The 17,782-nt window shown below is 41.1% G+C and overlaps 2 protein-coding genes across 2 annotated transcripts in view; both read left to right on the forward strand.

Moving 5' to 3' along the window:
* The window catches only part of LOC149453954 (uncharacterized), a 39,339-nt gene extending 23,340 nt beyond the window's left edge, over window positions 1-15,999 (forward strand). The window contains exons 3-5 of the mRNA XM_089687991.1: window positions 12,480-13,280; window positions 14,826-14,921; window positions 15,965-15,999. Coding sequence (XP_089544117.1) covers window positions 12,480-13,280; window positions 14,826-14,921; window positions 15,965-15,999 — 932 coding nt within the window. The remainder of the gene's footprint in view (window positions 1-12,479; window positions 13,281-14,825; window positions 14,922-15,964) is intronic.
* Window positions 16,000-16,690: 691 nt separating this feature from the next.
* LOC149453955 (uncharacterized) overlaps window positions 16,691-17,782 on the forward strand; it is a 45,517-nt gene continuing 44,425 nt past the window's right edge. The window contains exon 1 of the mRNA XM_089687992.1: window positions 16,691-16,843. Coding sequence (XP_089544118.1) covers window positions 16,691-16,843 — 153 coding nt within the window. The remainder of the gene's footprint in view (window positions 16,844-17,782) is intronic.

Consider the following 17,782-nt stretch of genomic DNA (forward strand, 5'->3'; position numbering starts at 1 on the left):
TTTTATATCATTTATTTATTTATTTTTACATACCGTCACCCTAGCAGTACAGTGTCACCATGGTGACACTGTACTACTTGTGGGGGGTGATGAAGATTCTTTTTTTTTTTTTTACAGTGATTGCTTTTACACCCATATAGGATGTAAAAGCAATCATTTCTCTTTCTCTCTGTATGCATTCTTGCAGCCATTGAGAAATACTGTGTGAGCTGTGACTGTTGTGAATAGCCCTGTACCATGTGATCTCTGTGATCATTCACAGATTTCACACGTAGTAAGCAATGATGTCACAAGTGACATCTTGCTTACTACTTTCCATGTGATCACTGATTGGCCAATCAGTGATCACATGATCGGGACCTCGTACAGAGGTCCCGTCCGACAATCGGTGTTTCACTGTGTCCGGAGGACACAGCAGGCACCGGATCGTGGTGTTGCGCGCTCCCAGGGAGCATGCACAACTAGAAATAGCGGGTGCCGTTTATGAACGGCAACCCGCCCCTGGAGTGCCACCGCCCTGCCATTTAAAAACAGCAGGCAGACGGCAAGTGGTTAAGTTCGAGCTCCTGCCATTTTGGTATACAGGGAGCAAAACAAACCCCTTGAGCAAATATTGTCAGCTTTTCAACAGAGGAGGAGAAAGAATAATTCCTGATATTAACCCCCTTATTATTTGTGCCATTACTTCTTTAAATGGTGAAGCTTAATCACTTTTACTAAAAAGAATACCTTCCTTAACTGATAACAATGTTCTTTCTTTCATGTGCAATTGATTTCCTCTTGTCTTTTGTACAGACCTTGGGATATACAGTAAAACAAATTTGCCAAATCTTTATTCTGGCTTTGAATATACACTATATTGCCAAATGTATTGGGCCAGCCCTCCAAATCATTGGATTCAGGTGTTCCAATCACCTCCATGGCCACAGGTGTATACAATCAAGCCTCTACTGCTTCTACAAACATTGGTGAAAGAATGGGTCGCTCTCAGGAGCTCAGTGACTCCAAGCGTGGTCCCGTGATAGGTTGTCACCTGTGCAATAAGTCCATCCGTGACATTTCCTGGCTACTAAATATTCCACGGTCAACTGTTAGTGGGATTATAACAAAGTGGGAGCAACTGGGAACAACAGCAACTCAGCCATGAAGTGGTAGGTCACGTCACATGACAGGGCGGGGTCAGTGAAGTGAAGGTCATGAAGCGCACAGTGCGCAAAAGTCGCCAACTGTCTGCAGAGTCAATAGCTAAAGACCTCCAAACTCCATGTGGCCTTCAGATTAGCACAACAACAGTGTGTAGAGAGCTTCATAGAATGGGTTTCCATGGCCGAACAGCTGCATCCAATCATGTGCAAGCAAAAATGCTGTTTTTTTTTAATTTTTCATGCAATTGTTTGGATATTCTTTGCAAAATGTTGTTTTACCTCATTTACTAAACTCTGGAGCAACTGCACTTGCAAAGTGCACAGTCTATTTGCCTTTAGTAAATCTACCCGACTATATCTTAATATTTCGGGGTAACTGCACCTCTTTCTCTGTTAGGCTAATGCTGGTTAGCCCTCTCCACCATATTATCTGGCACTGAACACATTTGAAGACAGATGAAAAATGTGTAATTAGATATCCAAATTTTTGATTAGGGCCGGTTCACGCCATAGAAACTCACTTACAATGCCATTCCTTATGCTTGACAAGATGGAGATATCCACCCATGAAAGGAAAAAGTAACTATCTTATATACCCTCAGGATGTTGTGTACACCCAGGTCCCCCCCCCCCAAAAAAAAAATAAATAAATAAAAGAAAAATAAACTAAATGTTCTAGACAAAAATGATATTTATCAGGATAAACTGCATAAATAATTTTTAGAAAAAAGGAAAAAAGGAACAAACAAAACATCCATACAAAAGTGTTGATTATCTACTTAATCTGCAATTTATTTTTAAAGTTATATTTTAAAGAAATGTATATTAAAATACCTCTTCTTCCTAGAATGTATTTATTTGTGTACATTTGCAAGAGTTCATTTAATATCTTTGCCAAATTATATATATATAATTTGAGGTATGTCCCCTTCTTCAAGGTCCAAGCAGGTCAAGGTTTTTTTTTTATGTCGAAGCCTAATTGAACAAGCTGAAGTTAAAAGCTGATTGGCTACCCTGCACAGCTGCACTAGATTTTGCACTCTCCAGTTTTAGTAAATCAACCCCTTTGTATTTCTTACAAAGCCATCCACAACACTGCCCCTAGCTACATCACCAACCTCATCCGCAGATATCGCCCAAATTACCCACTCCGCTCCTCCCAAGATATCTTCCTCTCTAGCTCCCTCATCACCTCCTCCCACGCTCGCCTCCAGGACTTCTCCAGAGCCTCTCCAATTCTCTGTAACTCCCTACCACAGTATGTCCGGTCAGCCCGCACCCTGTCTGCGATCTTTAAAAACTCACTTATTCAGGGAAGCCTACCCCACCTCCACCTAAGAACTGTACTTGAGCCACCTCCATCAGATCATCACATTTTGTATCACCTCCCCCTTCCTTTAGATTGTAAGCTCCACGAGCTGGGCCCTCCTATTCCTTCTGTACTGAAATGTATTGTAATTGTACTGTCTCCCTTATATTGTAAAGCGCTGCGCAAACTGTTGGCGCTATATAAATCCTGTATAATAATAATAATATGTAAATCCTGTATAATAATAATATATAAATCCTGTATAATAGTAATAATAATAATAATAATATATAAATCCTGTATAATAATAATAATAATATATAAATCCTGTATAATAATAATAATATATAAATCCTGTATAATAATAATAATATATAAATCCTGTATAATAATAATATATAAATCCTGTATAATAATAATAATATTAATATATAAATCCTGTATAATAATAATAATATATAAATCCTGTATAATTATAATATATAAATCCTGTATAATAATAATAATAATAATAATATATAAATCCTGTATAATAATAATAATATATAAATCCTGTATAATAATAATAATAATAATAATAATATATAAATCCTGTATAATAATAATGTCATGTTCACTACAGATATGTCAGAGCAAGAAACAAACACAGCATTTTCTGAGACGTCAGTGACAGAAACATCTCCAACTACAGGTAAAATCTTCATCTATAAAGGTATCATCATAGAAATGTAACAGTAAATAGGAATCCTTTGTAGCTGTGTTCTTTCTTGGAGAAGAAGATGAAGTTTGGAGGCCAATTTTGGCACTTTTATTTTAATTAATTAACCTCCCTGGCGGGATGATTATTTCAGATTTTTGGTGCTGAAAGCGGTACCATTATTTTGCATGGAAATATGTAGTTTTTTTTATTGTAGGCCTGTAATATTTAGGAATAACTCACTGAAATCTGTCCGAACAAGAGTCTAGTAAACATCCCAGGTATGATAAAATTTGAAACACGAAATCATAAATTATAATTTAATAAATAATCATAAAAAATAATATAATAATAATAAAATTAATTCAATAATATAATCAAACCAAAAATACTGAAATTTGAAATAGAGCGCCAAGTTCGCACATCACTGAGCAAAGTCGCAGAATCGTTTTCAGTGTCTGATGACAAATTTCCCCCACGAATCATTATCACTCAATTCTGCAAGTGGTTCTAATTTACTATCGCTGTTCTCTAGCTGATCTAAACCCACTTTTGACCTAAAGGGACACTTTTTGGACGCCATGGACTTTTCTCAGTTTCCAGGCAGAAAGAACAGTCAGGGCAGGGCGCAGGACAAAGCACTCGGGACAAAATGTATGTGAAATGGGTTGAAACAGCAATGTTTTATTATGTAAAATTTGTTTAGGAAAAATGAAATTTTTTAAAATTTTCAAATTTCCCCGGCGCCCGTACGTCCCGACGTCACAAGGTTCGGAACACAGAAGCCGGATGCCGGCATTGGCCGGAGGAGATGGCCAGGGACGTGGCAGGGGACACATCGCGGGAGCGAAGGACAAGGTAAGTGCTGCAGGGAATCCCTGAGCAACGCCGCATGCTAAACCTGAGTGTAGCTCGGGGTTACTGCGTTTGGTACTAAAACGTTACCTCGAGCTACACTCGGGAGTACCGCCAGGGGGGTTAACCTCTACAGTAGAGATGATGTTTTTAGCTTCATGTCTATGGCCAGTGCCAATTGCTATGTAACAATAACAAGAGATACCTGCGCTCAAATCCCAATAGCTTGTAGATGCATTTATCCATCAGGTGCTAAAGGGGTGTAGCCACATATTAACACTGGAAATCCTGGAGGAACCCTCTGCACACAACTAATTTCTCTTTCCAGCAAATGTTGCAATAAGAATAGGGATTTTTAGATCACACATATTGCAATACATTTTTAAGCTGGCCAACTGCATCAAAGTATTCCATTTTGACCAGTCCTACTCTGCTCTACCAATGAAAATGCTACTGTGGACACAATGTCCATCATTTGCTATGTAGACTGATGCCAAGACATTTTTTGGGAGCCACATCAAAGTCCATGCTCCTGAAAAAACACTGGAACTAACCACCCCAGCAATCCTTTACACCACGTGTCAACCACAAGGCCTGTAGGGTGAATCTGGCCCACCAGGCTATTTCATGTGGCCCCTGCACTTGCTGCCCCCTTCTCATCTTCATCCCCACTATGTCTCATGAGGACAGAACCCCTCGGCCAGATCCTGCCCTCCTCTATTCCTTCTCTAGACCCTGCATGTTCTGCTTCCCAGCTACTCCCCTCAGAAGCAACACAAATTAAGGGGGGTGCACTGTGATATATGGGAGGGTGGGGGCCTCTGGACAACTAATGTAAGGGGAATGGGGTGCTCTGGACATCTAGTCTTACAGATACAACTGGTCCCTTGAGGGCAACCATAATGCTGATGCGGCCCATGATGATATCAAGTTTGATACCCTTACTCTAAACCATAGTTACTCAACCACATCCACAATTCCCTGGGCTGCATGTGGAGGAAAGCAACTTCCTGTGTGCCTATTTCAAGTTCGACCCAGAATTGAGCATCTGTGTAGAAAAAAGAAAGTCCAAGTTTCACATTAAGGCCTCATGTACACAAGACACTTCTGAATGCTGAGAACTGACTGCTGGAAAACGTAGGTTAAAAAATGTCTGTTTAGCTGCGTTTGCATACCGCGTTTATGTGCATTTGCGTTTAGAAGCGTTTTTTAAAGATACGCACAGAAGAACCTCCAAAATGCCCAGAATGCACTGAAAAGTGGTCAATTATTAACTATTTCAGACTGTTTCAGAGAAATACAGAGAGTAGAAGCAGAGACAGCAGTATGTATTGAAATTAGCTTAGGTGTGAGTTGCTCATTAACATTTCTTTTGTTTCCAAGGGTGGGAAAGGTGTCTGGTGGAGAGTCATTAAGGCCACCTGGCAGGGGGTCTTCATGAGGAATTTGAGGTGTGAATGGTCATTAACATTTCTATTGTTTCCAAGGGTGGGAGAGGTCTGAGGTGTGAATTGGTCATTACAATGTGTGACAAGCTTGGTAGGAACATCCTGTATTCAGTGTTTTGTCCATCTGAGGACCTTGAAAATGCTTTGCATGCATTTTTCATGATGAAAAAAGTCTCTGGCCAGCATCGGGAACTGGAAGAGTTAAAACAAAATTTCAGATGCAAACGCTTATATGCAGCTTTTAGCTGCATTTACAAGAGATTTGTGTTTGAAATGCTAATAAAATCGACCGCTGAACGCAAGTTTTCTGCATTCAAACAAATGACTGTATACTCAAATGCCTGTAAACTACTGTAAATGAAGATGTGTACATGGACACATAGGAAAACATTAGGGAGAGTTCAGGGGATGCTGAAAAAAACGCTGAACAGCTCCTAAATGTGAGTTTATCAGCTGCAGTGTACATGAGCCCTAAGGAGATACGATTTTTTTTATTTAATGCTGTTTGTTAATTGTTTTATATCTACAGCTCACTGATCAGATCCAATGTTCCATGAGCTGCAGATCTAAATTTTGTTTTAGGGGTTTCCCGGGCTCTTAAAAATTTTTGCCAAGGGTTCCTCCAAGGTAAAAAAAGTTGGGAAATCCTGATAAGACTGATAAAAGTTTTGTGGTACTTAGTTGTCATAGCCTCCAGGCTTCCATCAGCTACTGGTACCTGAACACAGATGCCCCAGTCGGGCCTTGTCAAATGGAATATGATCCAGGCAATCAGAACAAAAATGCTTCACTTTGAAAGAAGGTAAATGACCAAGGACAGAATCCTTATTCAAACAGAGATGCTGATTGGCTGGTTGAGTGTTAACATTACCCTTTGTGAAAAGTTATGTGATCCATCACCATGGTTGAGTTCATGTACCTGCAGCCAGAGGATTAGATTTTCTTATCAGGTAGTTCAGTTTATTAGGCATTACGGTGTGCGCTATGAGAGTTTTCTCTGTCTTTGAGCTATGATTTGAAGTGGAGGCAGTGAGGATTGGTCACTCAAATGGACTCTATGCCTGAAGCTGCTGCTAATAGCTGGAGGTGAAACTGCATGAATATTCTGTTAAAGCGCAAGTGAACTAATATTACAGGTTTTAAATAAAAAATTAAAATTATAGGCTTTAAATTTATAGGAGTATTAACCACTTCAAGTCCGGACACTTTTCCCCCCTTCCTGCCCAGGCCAATTTTCAGCTTTCAGCGCTATCACACTTTGAATGACAATTGCGCGGTCATGCAACACTGTACCCATATGAATTTTTTTAGCATTTTTGTGAGACAGATAAAGGTTTATTTTGGTGGTATTTATTCACCACTGGGATTTTCGTTTTTTTTGCTATGTAAATTAAAAAGTCCAAAAATGTTGAAAAAAAGTATTTTTCTTATAACATTTTGCAAATAAATAATATTTCATCATAAGTCTTGGCCAAAATTTATTCTGTTATCTTTTTAACAAAAAAAAATAATCCAAATCAGTTTATAACTAAAAATTATAATTTAAATTTTTTTTTTTTAAATTTTTATTGTATTTTTTTATTATTTACTTTATTATTTATTTATTATTTTATTTTAATTTAAATTTTTTTACATACTGTCACCCTAGCAGTACAATGTCACCATGGTGACACTGTACTACTTGTGAGGGGTGATGAAGATTTTTTTTTTTTTACACTGATTGCTTTTACACCCATAAAGGCTGTAAAATCAATCATTTCTCCTTCTCTCTGGCTGCATTCTTGCAGCCATTGAGAACTACTGTGTGAGCTGTGATTGGTCACAGCTTGTAACACGGTACAAGGCTGTTGTGAATAGCCCTGTACCATGTGACCTCTGTGATCATTCACAGATTTCACACGTAGTAAGCAATGATGTCAGAAGTGACATCTTGCTTACTACTCTGCATGTGAACGCTGATTGGCCAATCAGTGATCACATGATCGGGACCTCGCACATTGCGGTGCTGCGTCATCCCAGGGAGCGTGCACAGACAGAGGGGCGGGGAGGCCATTTATAAATGGCCACCCTCCCCTGCACTGCCACCATCCGTCTGTTTATATACAACGGCCGGAAGGGAGGTGGTTAAAGTGAGTGGACATTGCATATATTGGTGGGTTGGCAGCTTGGGCACTGAAGAACCTTCATGAAAGTGCTTGGTGAAAAATTATATGTTTTATGTCACGGAATTAACACTTTTATTTGGACATTGAATATGATGCTTAAGGACGGATATTAAAGTGTTACTAAATGCACAACGGTAAAATCAGTATGAGGTGAACCATGCTTGTTAAAATCCCTGTGGAACCTAAGGTGTTAATCCTCTGCATTGTGTAAAAAGGATGTTTGATCCTGACTTCTCTAATCCTCCCCTTCCTCTACTGTCCCCCATCCATTTGGTGACAGTACAGAGCTCTAGGAGTCACTCTGCTCCTAGCCATTCTAGCCATGCTCAGTTTACTGTGTATGGCTAGAAAGTGTTTTTTCCTTTGAGAGGGTGCGTGAGATCTGCCCAGGGCCAATCGGCACTGTCCGGACAGCGGGTCAGGGGTTATGCATCTCCTAGGACAGTAAGAGAATAAAAACTCCTCCTACAAGCTTTAATCAGTGCTCAGCTGGACACTGATAGAAGTCACAAGACTGCTCTAACTGCTGATGAGAAAAGGTATTTAGCAGTTTATATTTACTAAAATAATTATGTTTCAGGGTCCAGGGAGACCAGATATAGTGAATGCAGGGTCCGGGGAGATTAGATATAGTGAATGCAGGATCCAGGGAGACCGGATATAGTGAATGCAGGGTTCGGGGAGACCGGATATAGTGAATGCAGGGTTCCGGGCAGAGAGGATATAGTGAATGCAGGGTCCGGGGGAGACCAGATATAGTAAATGCAGGGTCCGGGGAGACCAGATATAGTGAATGCAGGGTCCGGGGAGACCGGATGTAGTGAATGCAGGGTCCGGGGAGACCGGATATAGTGAATGCAGCGTCCGGGGAGACCAGATGTAGTGAATGCAGGGTCCGGGGAGACCAGATATAGTGAATGCAGGGTCCGGGGAGACCAGATATAGTGAATGCAGGGTCCGGGGAAACCAGATATAGTGAATGCAGGGTCCGGGGAGACCAAATATAGTGAATGCAGGGTCCGGGAAGACCAGATATAGTGAATGCAGGGTCCTGGGAGACCAGATATAGTGAATGCAGGGTCCGTGGAGACCAGATATAGTGAATGCAGGGTCCGGGGAAACCAGATATAGTGAATGCAGGGTCCGGGGAGATCAGATATAGTGAATGCAGGGTCCGGGGAGACCAGATATAGTGAATGCAGGGTCCGGGGAGACCAGATATAGTGAATGCAGGGTCCTGGGAGACCAGATATAGTGAATGCAGGGTCCTGGGAGACCAGATATAGTGAATGCAGGGTCCGGGGAGACCAGATATAGTGAATGCAGGGTCTGGGGAGACCAGATATAGTGAATGCAGAATCCGGGGAGACCAGATATAGTGAATGCAGGGTCCGGGGAGACCAGATATAGTGAATGCAGGGTCCTGGGAGACCAGATATAGTGAATGCAGGGTCCTGGGAGACCAGATATAGTGAATGCAGGGTCCGGGGAGACCAGATATAGTGAATGCAGGGTCCTGGGGAGACCAGATATAGTGAATGCAGGGTCCGGGGAGACCAGATATAGTGAATGCAGGGTCCGGGGAGATCAGATGTAGTGAATGCAGGGTCCAGGGAGACCAGATATAGTGAATGCAGGGTCCGGGGAGACCAGATATAGTGAATGCAGGGTCCGGGGAGACCAGATATAGTGAATGCAGGGTCCTGGGTTTAATATTACTTTAAGGGTGATTAGTGGTCTATTTGCACCTTACCAAATGGAAATATTTGGACTTGTTGGATCATTGATGGTTATATGTTGTTTTAGCATTAGTGCAGGTTCATATATCACCATGAATGATTAAGGTTTTCATTATATATGTTACTGTTGGCTTACTATATGTTTAGGAGATTAATCAGTACCGTATTTTTCACTCCATAAGACGCACCTAGGTTTTAGAGGCGAAAAACAGGAAAAAAAATTCTGAACCAATGGACTGCAGACACAGTACAGGAGATGACCAGAGACTGCGGACACAGTACAGGAGATGACCAGAGACTGCGGACATAGTACAGGAGATGACCAGAGACTGCAGACATAGTACAGGAGATGACCGGAGACTGCGGACAGTACAGGAGATGACCAGAGACTGCAGACATAGTACAGGAGATGACCGGAGACTGCGGACAGTACAGGAGATGACCAGAGACTGCAGACACAGTACAGGAGATGACCAGAGACTGCGGACACAGTACAGGAGATGGCCAGAGACTGCGGATATAGTACAGGAGATGACCAGTGACTGCGGACACAGTACAGGAGATGGCCAGAGACTGCGGATATAGTACAGGAGATGGCCAGAGACTGCAGACATAGTACAGGAGATGGCCAGAGACTGCGGACACAGTACAGGAGATGGCCAGAGACTGCAGACACAGTACAGGAGATGACCAGAGACTGCAGACATAGTACAGGGGATGACCAGAGACTGCGGACACAGTACAGGAGATGACCGGAGACTGCGGACACAGTACAGGAGATGACCAGAGACTGCAGACACAGTACAGGAGATGACCGGAGACTGCGGACACAGTACAGGAGATGACCGGAGACTGCGGACACAGTACAGGAGATGACCAGAGACTGCGGACACAGTACAGGGGATGACCAGAGACTGCGGACATAGTACAGGAGATGACCAGAGACTGCGGACATAGTACAGGAGATGACCAGAGACTGCGGACACAGTACAGGAGATGACCAGAGACTGCGGACATAGTACAGGAGATGACCAGAGACTGCTGACACAGTACAGATGACCAGAGACTGCGATGACCATTCACAAAGCGAAGCGCATGCGCAGTGGGCTCCCGGCTGTCACAGAAGCCAGAGCGGGAAGACTGTGCAGCGCTGGAGCGAGGAACAGGTAAGGCCCTGCAGGAGACAACAGCTGAGCGGCCGGCCCGGTATTCTGACATGGTGGCGGCAGAAATACTGGACCGGCCGCTTTATATTCGCTCCATAAGACGCACTGACATTTTCCCCCCTTTTTTTGGGGGGAAAAAGTGCGTCTTATGGAGCGAAAAATACGGTAATTGCATTGCATATTTTGGTGTTTTATCATTTTAAAAATACAACACACCATTGTTTTTTCTGGTATTGCTATATATTAATGTGTGAGTACACTGAATCAGTGGTAGCAGCAGTTCCATACAGCACATATATTGAGACATCACACATACACGTATTTTTAAAATTTCTTTAATTTAATTAATTTATTTTTTGTGAGCACACATAAAGCAGCACGAGTTCATCACAACTTTTACCTGTTTACCATTATTAAAGTAACAGAAAATCTGTCCCCAAAACAGGAACAAAGGGGAACTGTTCCAATGAGGACACTGGTTCTGGTGACCCTGGTGACACCCTGGGATTCCATCACTTTGGAAGGATTTCTTCTCACTTCCTGTTTCTGCCATGGATCGGGAAGTGAAGGGCAATCTTAAGAATAGAACACAGATGGCAAAAAAAAAAACAAAATGGCAGGAGTTTTGATTCTCCCTTACTCATTCCAGAATTAAAAAAAAATGTTGCCTTCAACTTTTGTCCTAAACTTTACACTCATAAAGTAAAGTCCAACTTCAGGCTAATGTTTTTTTTTCCTCAAAATACCAGCTATACAGTAACAAAATCCCCCAAAAAACAAAATCTACTTACACTGCAATACTCACCTTCAATCTGGTGTTACCCCCTACAGCAGCTCTTCTCCACCACAAGTTCTAAGTGCTCCAGATTGAAAGACATATGGGGGAGGGCATCTCCGTGGGAAAAGGTGAACATTTTTGACTTACCAGTATCAAAAAATTCTGAGAGAAACTTAAACCTGGTTAGTGTGATGAATGTATACTTGTAGGGAAAAGTTACTTCATCCTTTTTTGACTTCTGCTTACCCTCCTTAGCGGTATTCCCGAGTGTAGCTCGGGGTAAAATTTCTATACCAAGAGCGGTAACCCCGAGCTACACTCGGGCTTACCATGCGGCGTTGCTCTGGGAGTCCCTGCAGCGCTTACCTTGTCCTTCGCTCCCGCGATGTGTCCCCTGCAGCGTCCCCGGCCATCTCCTCCGGCCGATGCCGGCATCCGGCTTCCGTGTTCCGGTCCCTGTGACGTCGGGACGTACGGGCGCCGGAACCGGCGGGAAATTTGAAATTTTTTAAAAATTTCATTTTTGCTGTCATTGCTGTTTCAATGCATTTCATATATATTTTGTCCCTACTGCTTTGTCATGTGCCCTGCCTGCATTTTGAATGTTCTTTCTGCCTGGAAACTTAGAAAAGTCCATGGTGTCCAAAAAGCGTCCCTTTAGGTCAAAAGCGGTTTTAGAGCAGCGATAGTAAATCAGAACCACTTGCAGAATTGAGTGATAATGATTCGTGGGGGAAATTCGTCATCAGACACTGAAAACGATTTTGCGACTTTGCTCAGCGATGTGCGAATTTGCCTCTGTAATTCAAATTTCAGTGTTTTTGGTTTGATTATATTATTGAATTAAATTTATTATTATTATATTATTATTTTTTATGATTATTTATTAGATTATAATTTATGATTTCGTGTTTCAAATTTTATCATACCCGGGATGTTTACTAGACTCTTGTTCGGACAGATTTCAGTGAGTTATTCCTAAAAATTACAGCCTACAATAAAAAACTACATATTTCCATGCAAAAAAATGGTACCGCTTTCAGCACAAAAAACCGGAAAAAATCATACCGCCGAGGAGGTTAACAGGCACTGAACTTCTTCAAAATCTATCTTCAACAGCTCACAGACTCAGCTACTATATTAATATCACAATTTATAATATTCCCTATTTCTGCAGAAACAGAATTCCGTTCATCATCAACCAGTGGTACAACATCAGAAGAATCATCACCAGACCCAAATTCAAGCACAGAATCTGCAACCACTGAATCATCTTCACAGTTCAAAACTGCGACACCAACTATTTCATCCACTGAACTCTATAATGAAAGTAAAACAACCTCTGGTGTAGCCGTACAGTCACCAACACAGCTAACCACAACCGTATTCACTGAACACTTTACTGGAACTCTACCCACCACAGAAACGTCCATACAGTCCACACCAGAGATACCAACAGCCTCATTCACTGATCATTCTGCTGAATCTGTTCTCACACCTCATACATCCATACAGTCCACAAGAGGAATACCAACAACCTCACCTACTGATTTCTCTACTGAAGCTTTACCCACTTCTAAAATATACATACAGTGCACAACAGGGATCCCCACAACCTCCTTCACTGAGCATTCTACTGAATCTGTTCTCACACCTCATACATCTATACAGTCCACAACAGGAATACCAACAACCTCACCTACTGAGCTCTCTACTGAACCTTTACCCACCTCTGATATATCCATACAGTGCACAACAGGGATCCCCACAACCTCCTTCACTGACCATTCTACTGAAACTCTACCCACTTCTGACACATCCATACAGCCCACAACAGAGATTCCAACAACCTCATTCACTGACCATTCTACTGAAACTGTACCCACCTCTGAAACATCCATGCAGTCCACAACAGAGATAGAAACAATGTTATTCACTGATCATTCTACTAAAACTTTACCCACCTCTGATATATCCATACAATCATCAACACATATCCCCACAACTCCTTTCACTGAGCAGTCTACTGAAACTTATACAACCTCTAACACATTCACCCAGTCCTCAACAGAGATACAAACAACTGCATTCACAGTACAACCCTCTACCATATTATATAATAATCTATCTATTGAAAGTAGACCCACCTCTAATACAACTATACAGTCATCTACACAACCCTCAATTATATTATCTACTAATCAATCTACTGAAAGCAGACCCACTTCTAACACAACTATACAGTTCTCTACACAATCCTCCACCATATTATCTACTAATCAATCTACTGAAAGTGGACCCACTTCTAATACAACTACACCGTCCTCTACACAATCCTCCACCATATTATCTACTAATCAATCTAATGAAAATAGACCCACTTCTAATACAACTACACAGTTCTCTACACAAACGTCCACCATAATATCCACTAATCATTCTACTGAAAGTAGACCCACTTCTACTAAAACTACACCTACTTTTACACCACCATCCACCATAATGTCTATTAATCAATCTACTGAAAGCAGATCCACTTCTAATACAACTACACCGTCCTCTACACAATCCTCCACCATAATATCTATTAATCAATCTACTGAAAGCAGACCCACTTCTAAAACAACTACACAGGTCTCTACACAAACTTCCACCATAATATCCACTAATCAATCTACTGAAAGCAGACCCACTTCTGACACAACTACACAGTTCTCTACACAATCTTCCACCATATTATCCACCAATCAATCTACTGAAAGTAGACCCACTTCTACTATAACTACACCTACTTTTACATACCCCTCCACCATAATGTCTATTAATCAATCTACTGAAAGCAGACCCACTTCTAATACAACTACACCGTCCTCTACACAATCTTCCACCATATTATCCACTAATCAATCTACTGAAAGTAGACCCACTTCTGCTATAACTACACCTACGTTTACACACCCCTCCACCGTAATATTCACTAATCAATCAAATGAAAGCAGACCCACTTCTAACACAACTACACCGTCCTCTACACAATCCTCCACCATATTATCTACTAATGAATCTACTGAAAGCAGACCCACTTCTAACACAACTACACAGTCTTCTACACCACCCTCCACCATAATATCTGCTAATCAATCTACTGAAAGCAGACCCACTTCTGACACAACTACACAGTTCTCTACACAATCTTCCACCATAATATCCACTGATCAATCTACTGAAAGTAGACCCACTTCTACTATAACTACACCTACTTTTACACCACCCTCCACCATAATGTCTATTAATCAATCTACTGAAAGCAGACCCACTTCTAACACAACTACACAGTTCTCTACACAATCTTCAACCCTAATATCCACTTATCATTCTGCTGAGAGTAGACCCACTTCTAATATAACTACACAGTCTTCTACACCACCCTCCATCCTAATATCTACTAGTCAATCTACTGAAAGTAGACACACTTCTAATACAACTACACCATCCTCTACAGCACCCTCCACCATAATATCTGCTAATCAATCTACTGAAAGCAGACCCACTTCTAACACAACTACACAGTTCTCTACACAATCCTCCACCATATTATCCACTAATCAATCTACTGAAAGTAGACCCACTTCTACTATAAATACACCTACTTTTACACCACCCTCCACCATAATGTCTATTAATCAATCTACTGAAAGCAGACCCACTTCTAATACAACTACACCATCCTCTACACAATCCTCCACCATATTATCCACTAATCAATCTACTGAAAGCAGACCCACTTCTACTATAACTACACCTACTTTTACACCACCCTCCACCATAATGTCTGTTAATCAATCTACTGAAAGCAGACCAACTTCTAACACAACTATACCGTCCTCTACACAATCCTCCACCATATTATCTACTAATCAATCTAATGAAAATAGACCCACTTCTAACACAACTACACAGTTCTCTGCACAAACTTCCACCATATTATCCACTAATCAATCTACTGAAAGTAGACCCACTTCTACTATAACTACACCTACGTTTACACACCCCTCCACCATAATATTCACTAATCAATCAAATGAAAGCAGACCCACTTCTAACACAACTACACCGTCCTCTACACAATCCTCCACCATATTATCTACTAATGAATCTACTGAAAGCAGACCCACTTCTAACACAACTACACAGTCTTCTACACCACCCTCCACCATAATATCTGCTAATCAATCTACTGAAAGCAGACCCACTTCTGACACAACTACACAGTTCTCTATACAATCTTCCACCATAATATCCACTGATCAATCTACTGAAAGTAGACCCACTTCTACTATAACTACACCTACTTTTACACCACCCTCCACCATAATGTCTATTAATCAATCTACTGAAAGCAGACCCACTTCTAACACAACTACACAGTTCTCTACACAATCTTCCACCATATTATCCACTGATCAATCTACTGAAAGTAGACCCACTTCTACTATAACTACACCTACGTTTACACCACCATCCACCATAATGTCTATTAATCAATCTACTGAAAGCAGACCCACTTCTAACACAACTACACAGTTCTCTACACAATCTTCAACCCTAATATCCACTTATCATTCTGCTGAGAGTAGACCCACTTCTAATATAACTACACAGTCTTCTACACCACCCTCCATCCTAATATCTACTAGTCAATCTACTGAAAGTAGACACACTTCTAATACAACTACACCATCCTCTACAGCACCCTCCACCATAATATCTGCTAATCAATCTACTGAAAGCAGACCCACTTCTAACACAACTACACAGTTCTCTACACAATCTTCCACCATATTATCCACTAATCAATCTACTGAAAGTAGACCCACTTCTACTATAAATACACCTACTTTTACACCACCCTCCACCATAATGTCTATTAATCAATCTACTGAAAGCAGACCCACTTCTAATACAACTACACCATCCTCTACACAATCCTCCACCATATTATCCACTAATCAATCTACTGAAAGCAGACCCACTTCTACTATAACTACACCTACTTTTACACCACCCTCCACCATAATGTCTGTTAATCAATCTACTGAAAGCAGACCAACTTCTAACACAACTATACAGTTCTCTACACAATCCTCCACCATATTATCTACTAATCAATCTACTGAAAGTGGACCCACTTTTAATACAACTACACCGTCCTCTACACAATCCTCCACCATATTATCTACTAATCAATCTAATGAAAATAGACCCACTTCTAACACAACTACACAGTTCTCTGCACAAACTTCCACCATATTATCCACTAATCAATCTACTGAAAGTAGACCCACTTCTACTATAACTACACCTACGTTTACACACCCCTCCACCATAATGTCTATTAATCAATCTACTGAAAGCAGACCCACTTCTAATACAACTACACCATCCTCTACACAATCTTCCACCATATTATCCACTAATCAATCGACTGAAAGTAGACCCACTTCTGCTATAACTACACCTACTTTTACACCACCATCCACCGTAATATTCACTAATCAATCAAATGAAAGCAGACCTACTTCTAACACAACTACACAGTTCTCTACACAATCTTCTACCCTAATATTCACTAATCATTCTGCTGAGAGTAGACCCACTTCTAATATAACTGCACAGTCTTCTACACCACCCTCCACCATAATATCTGCTAATCAATCTACTGAAAGCAGACCCACTTCTAAAACAACTACACAGGTCTCTACACCACCCTCCACCATAATATCTGCTAATCAATCTACTGAAAGCAGACCCACTTCTGACACAACTACACAGTTCTCTACACAATCTTCCACCATATTATCCACTGATCAATCTACTGAAAGTAGACCCACTTCTGCTATAACTACACCTACTTTTACACCACCCTCCACCATAATGTCTATTAATCAATCTACTGAAAGCAGACCCACTTCTAATACAACTACACCGTCCTCTACACAATCCTCCACCATATTATCTACTAAACAATCTACTGAAAGCAGACCCACTTCTGACACAACTACACAGTCCTCTACACAATCTTCCACCATATTATCCACTAATCAATCTACTGTAAGTAGACCCACTTCTGCTATAACTACACCTACTTTTACACCACCATCCACCGTAATATTCACTAATCAATCAAATGAAAGCAGACCCACTTCTAATACAACTACACAGTTCTCTACACAATCTTCTACCCTAATATCCACTTATCATTCTACTGAGAGTAGACCCACTTCTAATATAACTACACAGTCTTCTACACCACCCTCCATCCTAATATCTACTAGTCAATCTACTGAAAGTAGACCCACTTCTAACACAACTACACCATCCTCTACACCACCCTCCACCATAATATCTGCTAATCAATCTACTGAAAGTAGACCCACTTCTAAAACAACTACACAGGTCTCTACACAATCCTCCTCCATA

This window comes from Staurois parvus, unplaced genomic scaffold (genome assembly GCF_062004578.1).
Source record: "Staurois parvus isolate SC_StPar_1 unplaced genomic scaffold, SC_StPar_1.0 ptg000444l, whole genome shotgun sequence".
In the NCBI taxonomy this organism is placed as follows: Eukaryota; Metazoa; Chordata; class Amphibia; order Anura; family Ranidae; genus Staurois; species Staurois parvus.